General features: G+C 51.2%; 1 protein-coding gene across 1 annotated transcript in view; it reads left to right on the top strand.

The window, feature by feature from the left end:
* Positions 1–1,410: 1,410 nt before the first annotated feature.
* LOC101279162 (mucin-16) overlaps positions 1,411–15,175 on the top strand; it is a 65,735-nt gene continuing 51,970 nt past the window's right edge. Inside the window, 4 exon segments of the mRNA XM_049707350.1 lie at positions 1,411–5,422; positions 7,145–8,083; positions 8,756–8,917; positions 10,040–14,761. Of these exon segments, the coding sequence (XP_049563307.1) occupies positions 1,411–5,422; positions 7,145–8,083; positions 8,756–8,917; positions 10,040–14,761 (9,835 nt within the window).

Genomic DNA, 15,175 nt, shown 5'->3' with positions numbered 1-15,175 from the left:
ACCAATCAGATCAGAAGTCCCCACAATTAACAAAAAGCTTTCCATCCCTTATGACCATCTTGAGGGTTTGATTTAATGTAAAAAAGACAGTTACTCTTTAAACGCCTTCTCAGAGACAAATGAGGGCATTGCTAAGCCAGTATCTAGTGAGAATGTTCCTTATAGGTCCGTATTCTTAGGGAATGCAAAGGTAACACCTTTATCTTTGACTTCAGGCCCTGATGAGTCTGTGGCAAGCACCACCAGGGAGCTGAGTCAAGGAGAATATGGAGGTACCACTTCGCCAACCAGTAACCCCTCATCTCTTACGACTATGATCAATGTGGGTAAGTAAGAGCATCATCTCTATTTTCTTCAAGTCTAAGAGGACCCATCTGGGTCCTCTCTCTTCATCCCTGGGGTCAAAAATTGGATTGTTTAAGGAAGTAAAATGACTAGGTTTGAAATCGATTTCTTTGGCTTCCTGTCACTCTAAAGATGTTGGTTATTTTTTTCCTAGAGATTGTATTAACGGAACACTGTTATTGCTTCACCTTAGTAATTTATATGATTAGTAGCCAATCAATTCAGCAGGAGAAAATGCCACAAGGTCAGTTCCCTCCACACTTTCTCTTGCACCAGGGTGAAGGATCTTTCTAAATCGGAGATTCTCACTGGAATTTTGTGTTGACAGGGAGGGCACAGACAGACTTGAGGTGATACAGTTTTCTTTTGTTACAGTAGAGGAAGGGATCATGGTCCTTGGCTATGCCAAGTTGGTGAGGATAATGTAAAAAAGAGTGCTCTTAGGTCGAGCTTTCCTTATCCCTGTGGCAGTTACATGCCCTTTACCTCAACGATAGGAAAAGGGTTCAGAGAGGAAGATGAATTTGAAAGAGGATGAAGGTAAAGGAAAAGAATTTTATCACCCTTCTATTCTGTTGCTTCTCAAATATAAATCTTTAAGTGGCTTTTCAGTGAACTAAGATTTGGGGCATCTAGCGGAGGCTCGAAGTTATAAGCTGAAACTGGTTCCGCAAGGGCAGGCTCCAAGGAGAAAAGTAAAATAGGGTAGGGGAAGCCTCGTGCATGGGTAGAGTCCAGGTTCATCACATCCTTCCTTGTACAAAGAGCCCTTCTTTGTAGGGTATGTAGTACACTGAGTTCCAGGTAACAATTTCTTCTGAGTAAACAACAGGGTCAAAGCCCTCACCCCACTAACCCTAACACTTTGATCCATCTTTGGGGATGGTCAGTATGTTCCCTGGTGTCCAGAGTCTTGAAATGTGGTATGAGAGGGTTAACATTTTCTTTTCTGGAGAAATAGGAAATAGTTTGAGTTGAAATCACAGGAAGGAACAAATGATACTGTCAATCAGGACTCCTGTACCTTTTGCATATCTCCTACCAATTCACTTTCCAATCACAGGTATGTCCACAAGAAGCCCAGAAATGGCTACAGCCTTCAAAATCATAAGCTCCAAGGAGCCCAGCACCAGCCCAGAAATGAAGTACACTCTGGGAAATTCTTGGAATACTTCAACAGCAACTGTCCCTATGAAGACCACAGTGGAACCAGTCACACTTCAGTCCACAGCCATAGAGAGTAGCGGCATCAGCCTCTCTCACCTGCCCACAGGATCCATGACACCAGCCAAGTCACCAACAAAAGGGACAGCAACTACAGAATGGGTCTCACTCTCCCAATCTGAGGTTGGGACCAACCCCCATCTTGGGACTCCAGAAGGGACCAAAAAGTCATTGGGCACAGTGTCCTCTGTCTCCCGGGAGTCAAATCCTAAAGGCAACATAGGGACTGGTCCACAAACAAGCCCAAATCTGATTCCAAGGACAACTGGAATGAATTTATCCATGTGGCTTGGCTCCACTGGAGGGACCACCGTGGACACACATGTCTCTCTGAACACATCTTCCACTGGTCCTGAAGACTCTGTGGACATCCCGGACTCTGTGACAACCCAGATGGTAACAATGAGCTCAGTGACAGATAAATCTGAATTTATAACCAAGACAAGGGTCAACATCACAGTCATTCCTTCCACTGTTCTGAGTAAAGATACAATGACAGATGAACAACAGGCAAGTGTATCTGTGAGTGAGGCTTATTCATCTGCTAGCCCATGGTCAGAGCAGACAACTGGGAGTAACCTGATTCTTGATAAATCCCCTGAGGCCAAAGACACATTGCATAAAACCTCCGTAGAACAAACCACATTAGCATCTCTGACCTCTGAAAGCCAAGACATTACCAGCATCACCAATGCCTCAGGAGGAAAAATGAGCTCTTCACCATCTGTCACATTCCCATCCGTGGGGTCTACGACACTGGCAACCATCACAAGTGTAGTAAATAGTGATGTTGCCTCTACTCTTGGGCAACTATCACAGACCTCATATCCTGCAGGAGTGAGCAACATGGAGGTAACCATAGCTCCCACTCCACTTGTCACCACCACGATCACCACTATGGAAACCAATTCAGTCCTGACTACCATGCCCGGCCCAAAAGGAAGTGTGAGCACCATGGACAGCACCCTGGCTACAGAGACCAGCACATCTGCCCTACAGCACCCACCCACCTGGTCATCCACAGCTGCTCCTGCCCCAACATCAGGCCCCACGACTATCACAGACATGGCTTCAATCTTGGAAGTCACAGGTTCTCCTAAAGCAATTTCTGCAATGAGCACAACTTCATCCATAGCGTCAAGCACTGAATCGGGCTCTGTGTCTACCCCCCATGGCCTTGTGACTGTCAATGGAACCAGCCTAGCCATCCCATCCTCCTTTGCTTCAGCTGAAAAGACAGAGGCCAGCACAAGTGTAAGGACATTGAGTCCTTTAGACACAACTGCATCTATGCCCATCTCAACTTCTGGTGTCGAGAGGATGAGCACCTCGGTTCCTGACATTTTAAGCACAAGTTGGACTCCCAGTAGAAGAGAAACAGAAGGCTTGCATGTTTCAATGGCTTCTATGGACCATCCAAAGACAAAGACTATCCCAAAGATCCTCCCATCCACTCCTCTGCCTGATTCTCTGTCCACTCTTGACTGGGCCACTGGGAGTTCTGTGTCATCACCCATAACCTCTACCTCAGTTCTTCAGGAGGTTACAACTCCTTCAGAGCTCCCTTTGGAGAAAATGATCAGCCCAACTACCTCACAGCTGCCCTCCTCCACAGAGGACATTACAAGTGAGGTCACACCTGTTACAATGGTAAATAGCTCTAAAGTCACTTTATCAGGGAGGCCAGATCTTGCCAGCAAAGAAGTAGAGCAGAGTTCTACCCAGCTTCACATCACAGCTTCTGCAGATCCAGGGTATATGTCTAGACCAGAAACAACAACTCTGGACTTAATCCCATATACAGTAAGAACTCCATATCCAACTCCCCGGGTGAATGGGATAAGGACTCCTACAACAGAGGCAAGAGCTACATCTCATTCCTGGATGAGGGAAGAAGAATCAAGCTCAAGCACATCTCTGAACACTGAGGTGATAAATGTCTCTTCTGTCTCAGGAGGGACCATCAAGGAGGTTACTGACTCCCCAGGCTTATTAAAGACCACAGATATACTGGGCATAAGCTTGGAATCTGGGACAACTTCATCTCCAAATTGGAAAAATGGCACATATGAGAGAATAGCCACTTCTGAACCTACCACAGACAAAGAGACAATTTACCCATCTACAAACACAGTAGATACAACAGTATGGCCCTCAAATTCTGAACATGATCTTCATTCCACTGTCCCAGCCCACTCAGAGTCATCCATGGGCACATATCCAATGAATACTACCTCCATCATGCTGAATACCATTGTTTCCACATCAGCAACTACCTGGCCAGAATCCACAAGGGCTGGAAGAGAGCTTGATTACCCCCTGACCACTGAACTGAGGGAGTCCAGTATTTACATGGATACCAACTCAACCGCAGAGATAAGCAGTGTCCATTCCCTAAGTTCTTTTGCTATTACTAGGGTGTCCGGGACAGAAGTCACTACCTCTGACAGAATTTCCAGCCCAGATCTAGCTCAGTCCACAAGGTCATCAGACATCACCAGGCCCTCTACCTTCCCTGACATAACAGATTCTGAAAGAATGACCATCACCATGCAAACAGGTCCTTCTGGGACTACATTGCTGGGTGCACCTACCATGGACACATTAGCCACAGCCTCCTTGTCAGGGACTTACTTGGCTGTGACTCAGGGATTTCCACAGTCAAAGATAACCACTCAAACGAGCAAAGGTCCTGAAGGTGTGTCATGGACAAACCCTCCCTCTCTGGGAGAAACCACCTCTTCCTCTTCCCTAGCACCTATCCCCGACACAACCTCATCTTCTCATGTTTTGTTGACATCACAAGGGCAAAGTACCTCCTCTACTCTACCTGTGACCTCAGGTCTCTTGCCTGAGAACTTCGGCTTGGGGAAGACCAGAGACATGTTGAGGACGAGTTTGGAAACTGATACCAGTTTACCCCCAAATTTGAGGAGTAGCTCAGATGAGATGTTTGTCACCACAGATATAGAAGCAATTCATCCTTCCACAAACACAGCAATGACACATGTAGAGACTACCAGTTGTGAACATGAATCACATTCTCCTGTCCTGGCCCCCACACAGCCACCCAAAGCTAAATCTTCAGTGGTTACCTCCTCTACCATGTGGGACACTACTGCCCCCACATCAATGTCTGGCTCATCTGAGACTATAAAGATTGAGAGAGAGTCAGTATCCTCTCTGAATACTGGACTTAGGGAGACAAGTACCTACCAGGAGACCAGCTCTGCTACAGAGACAAGCACTGTCATTTCCAATGTGTCCACAAATGATGCTACTACTGAGGTCACCAGGACACAAGTTACCTCCTCCAGCAGGAAATCTATCCCAAGCCCTGCTCACTTCAAAACTTCTCCAAACACACCTATAGAAAGCAGAACCAGCGGCTCTATATCCATGTTCATGACAGAATCTTCGGGAATGACCATCACCACCCAAACAGGTCCCCCAGGGGTTACATCACAGGACACACTTACCTTGGACATATTGACCAAGGTCTCTGGGGCAGGGACTCATTCGACTGTGACTCAGAGTTCTACACACTCAGAGATGACCACTCGCAGCAGTAGAGGTCCCGAGGATGTGTCTTGGCCAAGCCCTGCCTCTGTGAAAGAAACTGGCTCTCCAACCTCCCCAGTAATTGTACCTGCCAGGACAACACCCTCCCCTGAGCCATCCACATTACCAGGGAGGAGCCCCTCCTCTCCTACACCTGTGACTTCACTGCTCACTCGTGGTCTGGGGAAGACCAAAGACACATTGGGTACAAGTGTGGAACCTGTGTCCAGTTCACCTTCAAGTGAGATGAGCACCACCATTGAGATACTGTCCACCTCTGAAGCCTCCACAGGTACAGATGCAATTCAGCCCTCCAAAAACACAGCTGGGACCCACCGGGCCAACACAATTTCTGGACATGAAGCACATTCCTCTGCCCCAGCTGAATCAGAGCCATCGAATGTCACGTCCCCAATGGTTACTCCTTCCCCCTCTAGGGACACCAGTGTTTCTACATCAATGCCTCACTCTTTAGAAACTACAATGTTTGAGATACACTCCACATCCTCTCTGACTCCTCCACTGAGGAAGCCCAGCACCGTCCAGCAGAACAGCACAGCCACAGAGAAAATCGCCGTCCCTTCCAAAGTACCCACTGATACGACGACTATTGAGAACTCTAGGACCGACCCGATCTCCCCTAGCAGCACGTCCATCCCTGGCCCTGTTCAGTACACGTGGTCGCCAGACATTCCTGCAGGCATCATCACCGGGCCCTCTGCCTCTCCTGTGCCAACAGAATCTGCAGAAGTCACCATGACCACCCAAACAGGTCCCATTGAGCCGACATCACAGGACCCACTTACCTTGGGCACTACAGCCAACACCTCAGGGGCGGAGATTCACTCCACTGTGACTCTGAGTTTTACGCACCCAGAGAGGACCACTCTCAGCAGCAGAGGTCCCGAGGATGTGTCTTGGCCAAGCCCTGCCTCTGTGATAGAGACTGGCTCTCCATCTTCCCCAGTGACTGTACCTGCCATGACAACACCCTCCCCTGAGCCACCCAAATTACTAAGGAGAAGCCCCTCCTCTCCTACTTCTGTGACCTCACTTCTCACCCGTGGTCTGCGGAAAACCAGAGACACATTGGATACAAGTGTGGAACCTGTGCCCAGTTCACCTTCAACTGAGATGAGCACCACCACTGAGATACTGTCCACCTCTGAAGCCTCCACAGGTACAGATGCAATTCAGCCCTCCAAAAACACAGGTGGGATCAATGGGGCCAACGAAAGCTCTGGACATGAAACACATTCATCTGCCCCAGCTGACTCGGAGCCATCCAATGTCACGTTTCCAATGCTTATTCCTTCCAACTCTAGGGACACCCGTGTTAGCACATCAGTGCCTCACTCTTTAGAAACTACAGTGTTTGAGCTAGACTCCATATCCTCTCTGACTCCTGAACTGAGGAACACAAGCACCGTCCAGCAGAACAGCTCAGCCACAGAGAAAATCGGCGTCCTTTCCAAAGTACCCACTGATACGACTACTGAGATCTCTAGGAGAGAACTGATCTCCCCTAGCAGCACGTCCATCGCTGGCCCTGTTCAGTCCACGATGTCGCCAGACATCCCTGCAGGCCTGATCACCAGGCCCTCTGCCTCTCCTGTGACGACAGAATCTGCAGAAGTGACCATGACCACCCAAACAGGTCCCATTGAAGCTACTTCAGAGGACCCACTTACCTTGGGCACTACAGCCAACACCTCAGGGGCGGAGATTCACTCCACTGTGACTCAGAGTTTTATGCACCCAGAGAGGACCACTCTCAGCAGCAGAGGTCCCGAAGATGTGTCTGTGCCAAGCCCTGCCTCTGTGATACAGACTGGCTCTCCATCTTCCCCAGTGACTGTACCTACCAGGACAACACCCTCCCCTGAGCCATCCACATTACCAGGGAGAACCCCCTCCTCTCCTACTCCTGTGACCTCACTTCTCACCCGTGGTCTGCGGAAAATCAGAGACACATTGGGTACAAGTGTGGAACCTGTGTCCAGTTCACCTTCAGGTGAGATGAGCCCCAGGATTGAGATACTGTCCAACTCTGAAGCCACCACAGGTACAGATGCAATTCAGCCCTCCAAAAACACAGCTGGGACCCACCGGGCCAACACAATTTCTGGACATGAAGCACATTCCTCTGCCCCAGCTGAATCAGAGCCATCGAATGTCACGTCCCCAATGGTTACTCCTTCCCCCTCTAGGGACACCAGTGTTTCTACATCAATGCCTCACTCTTTAGAAACTACAATGTTTGAGATACACTCCACATCCTCTCTGACTCCTCCACTGAGGAAGCCCAGCACCGTCCAGCAGAACAGCACAGCCACAGAGAAAATCGCTGTCCCTTCCAAAGTACCCACTGATACGACGACTATTGAGAACTCTAGGACCGACCCGATCTCCCCTAGCAGCACGTCCATCCCTGGCCCTGTTCAGTACACGTGGTCGCCAGACATTCCTGCAGGCATCATCACCGGGCCCTCTGCCTCTCCTGTGCCAACAGAATCTGCAGAAGTCACCATGACCACCCAAACAGGTCCCATTGAGCCGACATCACAGGACCCACTTACCTTGGGCACTACAGCCAACACCTCAGGGGCGGAGATTCACTCCACTGTGACTCTGAGTTTTACGCACCCAGAGAGGACCACTCTCAGCAGCAGAGGTCCCGAGGATGTGTCTTGGCCAAGCCCTGCCTCTGTGATAGAGACTGGCTCTCCATCTTCCCCAGTGACTGTACCTGCCATGACAACACCCTCCCCTGAGCCACCCAAATTACTAAGGAGAAGCCCCTCCTCTCCTACTTCTGTGACCTCACTTCTCACCCGTGGTCTGCGGAAAACCAGAGACACATTGGATACAAGTGTGGAACCTGTGCCCAGTTCACCTTCAACTGAGATGAGCACCACCACTGAGATACTGTCCACCTCTGAAGCCTCCACAGGTACAGATGCAATTCAGCCCTCCAAAAACACAGGTGGGATCAATGGGGCCAACGAAAGCTCTGGACATGAAACACATTCATCTGCCCCAGCTGACTCGGAGCCATCCAATGTCACGTTTCCAATGCTTATTCCTTCCAACTCTAGGGACACCCGTGTTAGCACATCAGTGCCTCACTCTTTAGAAACTACAGTGTTTGAGCTAGACTCCATATCCTCTCTGACTCCTGAACTGAGGAACACAAGCACCGTCCAGCAGGACCGCTCAGCCACAGAGAAAATCGGCGTCCTTTCCAAAGTACCCACTGATACGACTACTGAGATCTCTAGGAGAGAACTGATCTCCCCTAGCAGCACGTCCATCGCTGGCCCTGTTCAGTCCACGATGTCGCCAGACATCCCTGCAGGCCTGATCACCAGGCCCTCTGCCTCTCCTGTGACGACAGAATCTGCAGAAGTGACCATGACCACCCAAACAGGTCCCATTGAAGCTACTTCAGAGGACCCACTTACCTTGGGCACTACAGCCAACACCTCAGGGGCGGAGATTCACTCCACTGTGACTCAGAGTTTTACGCACCCAGAGAGGACCACTCTCAGCAGCAGAGGTCCCGAAGATGTGTCTGTGCCAAGCCCTGCCTCTGTGATACAGACTGGCTCTCCATCTTCCCCAGTGACTGTACCTACCAGGACAACACCCTCCCCTGAGCCATCCACATTACCAGGGAGAACCCCCTCCTCTCCTACTCCTGTGACCTCACTTCTCACCCGTGGTCTGCGGAAAATCAGAGACACATTGGGTACAAGTGTGGAACCTGTGTCCAGTTCACCTTCAGGTGAGATGAGCCCCAGGATTGAGATACTGTCCACCTCTGAAGCCACCACAGGTACAGATGCAATTCAGCCCTCCAAAAACACAGCTGGGACCCACCGGGCCAACACAATTTCTGGACATGAAGCACATTCCTCTGCCCCAGCTGAATCAGAGCCATCGAATGTCACGTCCCCAATGGTTACTCCTTCCCCCTCTAGGGACACCAGTGTTTCTACATCAATGCCTCACTCTTTAGAAACTACAATGTTTGAGATACACTCCACATCCTCTCTGACTCCTCCACTGAGGAAGCCCAGCACCGTCCAGCAGAACAGCACAGCCACAGAGAAAATCGCCGTCCCTTCCAAAGTACCCACTGATACGACGACTATTGAGAACTCTAGGACCGACCCGATCTCCCCTAGCAGCACGTCCATCCCTGGCCCTGTTCAGTACACGTGGTCGCCAGACATTCCTGCAGGCATCATCACCGGGCCCTCTGCCTCTCCTGTGCCAACAGAATCTGCAGAAGTCACCATGACCACCCAAACAGGTCCCATTGAGCCGACATCACAGGACCCACTTACCTTGGGCACTACAGCCAACACCTCAGGGGCGGAGATTCACTCCACTGTGACTCTGAGTTTTACGCACCCAGAGAGGACCACTCTCAGCAGCAGAGGTCCCGAGGATGTGTCTTGGCCAAGCCCTGCCTCTGTGATAGAGACTGGCTCTCCATCTTCCCCAGTGACTGTACCTGCCATGACAACACCCTCCCCTGAGCCACCCAAATTACTAAGGAGAAGCCCCTCCTCTCCTACTTCTGTGACCTCACTTCTCACCCGTGGTCTGCGGAAAACCAGAGACACATTGGATACAAGTGTGGAACCTGTGTCCAGTTCACCTTCAACTGAGATGAGCACCACCACTGAGATACTGTCCACCTCTGAAGCCTCCACAGGTACAGATGCAATTCAGCCCTCCAAAAACACAGGTGGGATCAATGGGGCCAACGAAAGCTCTGGACATGAAACACATTCATCTGCCCCAGCTGACTCGGAGCCATCCAATGTCACGTTTCCAATGCTTATTCCTTCCAACTCTAGGGACACCCGTGTTAGCACATCAGTGCCTCACTCTTTAGAAACTACAGTGTTTGAGCTAGACTCCATATCCTCTCTGACTCCTGAACTGAGGAACACAAGCACCGTCCAGCAGAACAGCTCAGCCACAGAGAAAATCGGCGTCCTTTCCAAAGTACCCACTGATACGACTACTGAGATCTCTAGGAGAGAACTGATCTCCCCTAGCAGCACGTCCATCGCTGGCCCTGTTCAGTCCACGATGTCGCCAGACATCCCTGCAGGCCTGATCACCAGGCCCTCTGCCTCTCCTGTGACGACAGAATCTGCAGAAGTGACCATGACCACCCAAACAGGTCCCATTGAAGCTACTTCAGAGGACCCACTTACCTTGGGCACTACAGCCAACACCTCAGGGGCGGAGATTCACTCCACTGTGACTCAGAGTTTTATGCACCCAGAGAGGACCACTCTCAGCAGCAGAGGTCCCGAAGATGTGTCTGTGCCAAGCCCTGCCTCTGTGATACAGACTGGCTCTCCATCTTCCCCAGTGACTGTACCTACCAGGACAACACCCTCCCCTGAGCCATCCACATTACCAGGGAGAACCCCCTCCTCTCCTACTCCTGTGACCTCACTTCTCACCCGTGGTCTGCGGAAAATCAGAGACACATTGGGTACAAGTGTGGAACCTGTGTCCAGTTCACCTTCAGGTGAGATGAGCCCCAGGATTGAGATACTGTCCACCTCTGAAGCCTCCACAGGTACAGATGCAATTCAGCCCTCCAAAAACACAGCTGGGACCCACTGGGCCAACACAATTTCTGGACATGAAGCACATTCCTCTGCCCCAGCTGAATCAGAGCCATCGAATGTCACGTCCCCAATGGTTACTCCTTCCCCCTCTAGGGACACCAGTGTTTCTACATCAATGCCTCACTCTTTAGAAACTACAATGTTTGAGATACACTCCACATCCTCTCTGACTCCTCCACTGAGGAAGCCCAGCACCGTCCAGCAGAACAGCACAGCCACAGAGAAAATCGCCGTCCCTTCCAAAGTACCCACTGATACGACGACTATTGAGAACTCTAGGACCGACCCGATCTCCCCTAGCAGCACGTCCTTCCCTGGCCCTGTTCAGTACACGTTGTCGCCAGACATTCCTGCAGGCATCATCACCGGGCCCTCTGCCTCTCCTGTGCCAACAGAATCTGCAGAAGTCACCATGACCACCCAAACAGGTCCCATTGAGCCGACATCACAGGACCCACTTACCTTGGACACTACAACCAACACCTCAAGGGCAGAGATCCACTCAACTGTGACTCAGAGTTTTACGCACCCAGAGATGTCCACTCTCAGCAGCAGAGGTCCCGAGGATGTGTCTTGGCCAAGCCCTGCCTCTGTGATAGAGACTGGCTCTCCATCTTCCCCAGTGACTGTACCTGCCATGACAACACCCTCCCCTGAGCCACCCAAATTACTAAGGAGAAGCCCCTCCTCTCCTACTTCTGTGACCTCACTTCTCACCCGTGGTCTGCGGAAAACCAGAGACACATTGGATACAAGTGTGGAACCTGTGCCCAGTTCACCTTCAACTGAGATGAGCACCACCACTGAGATACTGTCCACCTCTGAAGCCTCCACAGGTACAGATGCAATTCAGCCCTCCAAAAACACAGGTGGGATCAATGGGGCCAACGAAAGCTCTGGACATGAAACACATTCGTCGGCCCCAGCTGACTCGGAGCCATCCAATGTCACGTTTCCAATGCTTATTCCTTCCAACTCTAGGGACACCCGTGTTAGCACATCAGTGCCTCACTCTTTAGAAACTACAGTGTTTGAGCTAGACTCCATATCCTCTCTGACTCCTGAACTGAGGAACACAAGCACCGTCCAGCAGAACAGCTCAGCCACAGAGAAAATCGGCGTCCTTTCCAAAGTACCCACTGATACGACTACTGAGATCTCTAGGACCGAACCCAACTCCTCTAGCAGCACGTCCATCGCTGGCCCTGTTCAGTCCACGATGTCGCCAGACATCCCTGAAGGCCTGATCACCAGGCCCTCGGCCTCTCCTGTGACGACAGAATCTGCAGAAGTGACCATGACCACCCAAACAGGTCCCATTGAGGCTACTTCACACGACCCACTTACCTTGGGCGCTACAACTAATACCACAGGGGCAGAGATTCACTCGACTGTGACTCAGAGTTTTATGCACCCAGAGAGGACCACTCTCAGCAGCAGAGGTCCCGAAGATGTGTCTGTGCCAAGCCCTGCCTCTGTGATACAGACTGGCTCTCCATCTTCCCCAGTGACTGTACCTACCAGGACAACACCCTCCCCTGAGCCATCCACATTACCAGGGAGAAGCCCCTCCTCTCCTACTCCTGTGACCTCACTTCTCAACCGTGGTCTGCGGAAAACCAGAGACACATTGGGTACAAGTGTGGAACCTGTGTCCAGTTCACCTTCAAGTGAGATGAGCACCACCATTGAGATACTGTCCACCTCTGAAGCCTCCACAGGTACAGATGCAATTCAGCCCTCCAAAAACACAGGTGGGATCAATGGGGCCAACGAAAGCTCTGGACATGAAACACATTCGTCTGCCGCAGCTGACTCGGAGCCATCCAATGTCACGTTTCCAATGCTTATTCCTTCCAACTCTAGGGACACCCGTGTCACCACATCAGTGCCTCACTCTTTAGAAACTACAGTGTTTGAGCTAGACTCCATATCCTCTCTGACTCCTGAACTGAGGAACACAAGCACCGTCCAGCAGGACCGCTCAGCCACAGAGAAAATCGGCGTCCTTTCCAAAGTACCCACTGATACGACTACTGAGATCTCTAGGACAGAACTGATCTCCTCTAGCAGCACGTCCATCCCTGGCCTTGTTCAGTCCACGATGTCGCCAGACTTCCCTGCAGGAACCATCACCTGGCCCTCTGCCTCTTCGGTGATGACAGAATCTGCAGAAGTGACCATGACAACCCAAACTGGTCCCACTGAGGCTACATCACAGGACCCACTTACCTTGGGCACTACAGCCAACACCTCAGGGGCAGAGATTCACTCCACTGTGACTCAGAGTTTTACACACCCAGAGATGACCACTCTCAGCAGCAGAGGTGCCGAGGATGGGTTTTGGCCAAGCCCTGCCTCTGTGAAAGAAACTGGCTCTCCATCCTCCCCAGTGACTGCACCTGCCATGACAACACCCTCTCCTGAGCCAACCACATTACCAGGGAGGAGCCCCTCCTCTCCTACCCCTGAGACCTCACTTCTCACTCGTGGTCTGGGGAAGACCAAAGACACATTGGGTACAAGTGTAGAACCTGTGTCCAGTTCACCTTCAAGTGAGATCAGCACGACCAAGGAGATACTGTCCACATCTGAAGCCTCCACAAGTACAGATGCAATTCAGCCCTCCAAAAACAAAGCTGGGACCCACAGGGCCAATATAAATTCTGGGCATGAAGCACATTCCTCTGCCCCAGCTGAATCAGAGCCATCGAATGTCACGTCCCCAATGGTTACTCCTTCCACCCGTACGGAGACCAGTGTTTCCACATCAATGCCTCACTCTTTAGAAACTACAATGTTTGAGCTAGACTCCGCATCCTCTCTGACTCCTGAACTGAGGAACACCAGCACTGTCCAGCAGAACAGCTCAGCCACAGAGAAAATCGCCGTACTTTCCAAAGTACCCACTGATATGACTACTGAGATCTCTAGGACCGAACCCAACTCCTCTAGCAGCACGTCCATCGCTGGCCCTGTTCAGTCCACGATGTCGCCAGACATCCCTGAAGGCCTGATCACCAGGCCCTCTGCCTCCCCTGTGCCAACAGAATCTGCAGAAGTCACCATGACCACCCAAACAGGTCTCATTGAGGCTACTTCACAGGACCCACTTACCTTGGACACTACAACCAACACCTCAGGGGCAGAGATCCACTCGACTGTGACTCAGAGTTTCACGCACACAGAGATGTCCACTCTCAGCAGCAGAGGTCCCGAGGATGTGTCTTGGCCAAGCCCTGCCTCTGTGATAGAGACTGGCTCTCCATCTTCCCCAGTGATTGTATCTGCCATGACAAAACCTTCCCCTGAGCCATCCACATTAGCAGGGAGGAGCCCCTCCTCTCCTACCCCTGAGACCTCACTTCTCACTCGTGGTCTGGGGAAGACCAAAGACACATTGGTTACAAGTGTGGAACCTGTGTCCAGTTCACCTTCAGGTGAGATGAGCCCCAGGATTGAGATACTGTCCACCTCTGAAGCCTCCACAGGTACAGATGCAATTCAGCCCTCCAGAAACACAGCTGGGATCAATGGGGCCAACAAAAGCTCTGGACATGAAACACATTCGTCTGCCCCAGCTGACTCGGAGCCATCCAATGTCACGTTTCCAATGCTTATTCCTTCCAACTCTAGGGACACCCGTGTTAGCACATCAGTGCCTCACTCTTTAGAAACTACAGTGTTTGAGCTAGACTCCATATCCTCTCTGACTCCTGAACTGAGGAACACAAGCACCGTCCAGCAGAACAGCTCAGCCACAGAGAAAATCGGCGTCCTTTCCAAAGTACCCACTGATACGACTACTGAGATCTCTAGGAGAGAACTGATCTCCCCTAGCAGCACGTCCATCGCTGGCCCTGTTCAGTCCACGATGTCGCCAGACATCCCTGCAGGCCTGATCACCAGGCCCTCTGCCTCTCCTGTGACGACAGAATCTGCAGAAGTGACCATGACCACCCAAACAGGTCCCATTGAAGCTACTTCAGAGGACCCACTTACCTTGGGCACTACAGCCAACACCTCAGGGGCGGAGATTCACTCCACTGTGACTCAGAGTTTTATGCACCCAGAGAGGACCACTCTCAGCAGCAGAGGTCCCGAAGATGTGTCTGTGCCAAGCCCTGCCTCTGTGATACAGACTGGCTCTCCATCTTCCCCAGTGACTGTACCTACCAGGACAACACCCTCCCCTGAGCCATCCACATTACCAGGGAGAACCCCCTCCTCTCCTACTCCTGTGACCTCACTTCTCACCCGTGGTCTGCGGAAAATCAGAGACACATTGGGTACAAGTGTGGAACCTGTGTCCAGTTCACCTTCAGGTGAGATGAGCCCCAGGATTGAGATACTGTCCACCTCTGAAGCCTCCACAGGTACAG

Source organism: Orcinus orca, chromosome 3 (genome assembly GCF_937001465.1).
Source record: "Orcinus orca chromosome 3, mOrcOrc1.1, whole genome shotgun sequence".
Lineage (NCBI taxonomy): Eukaryota > Metazoa > Chordata > Mammalia > Artiodactyla > Delphinidae > Orcinus > Orcinus orca.
This window is presented reverse-complemented; position numbering and strand designations above follow the sequence as displayed.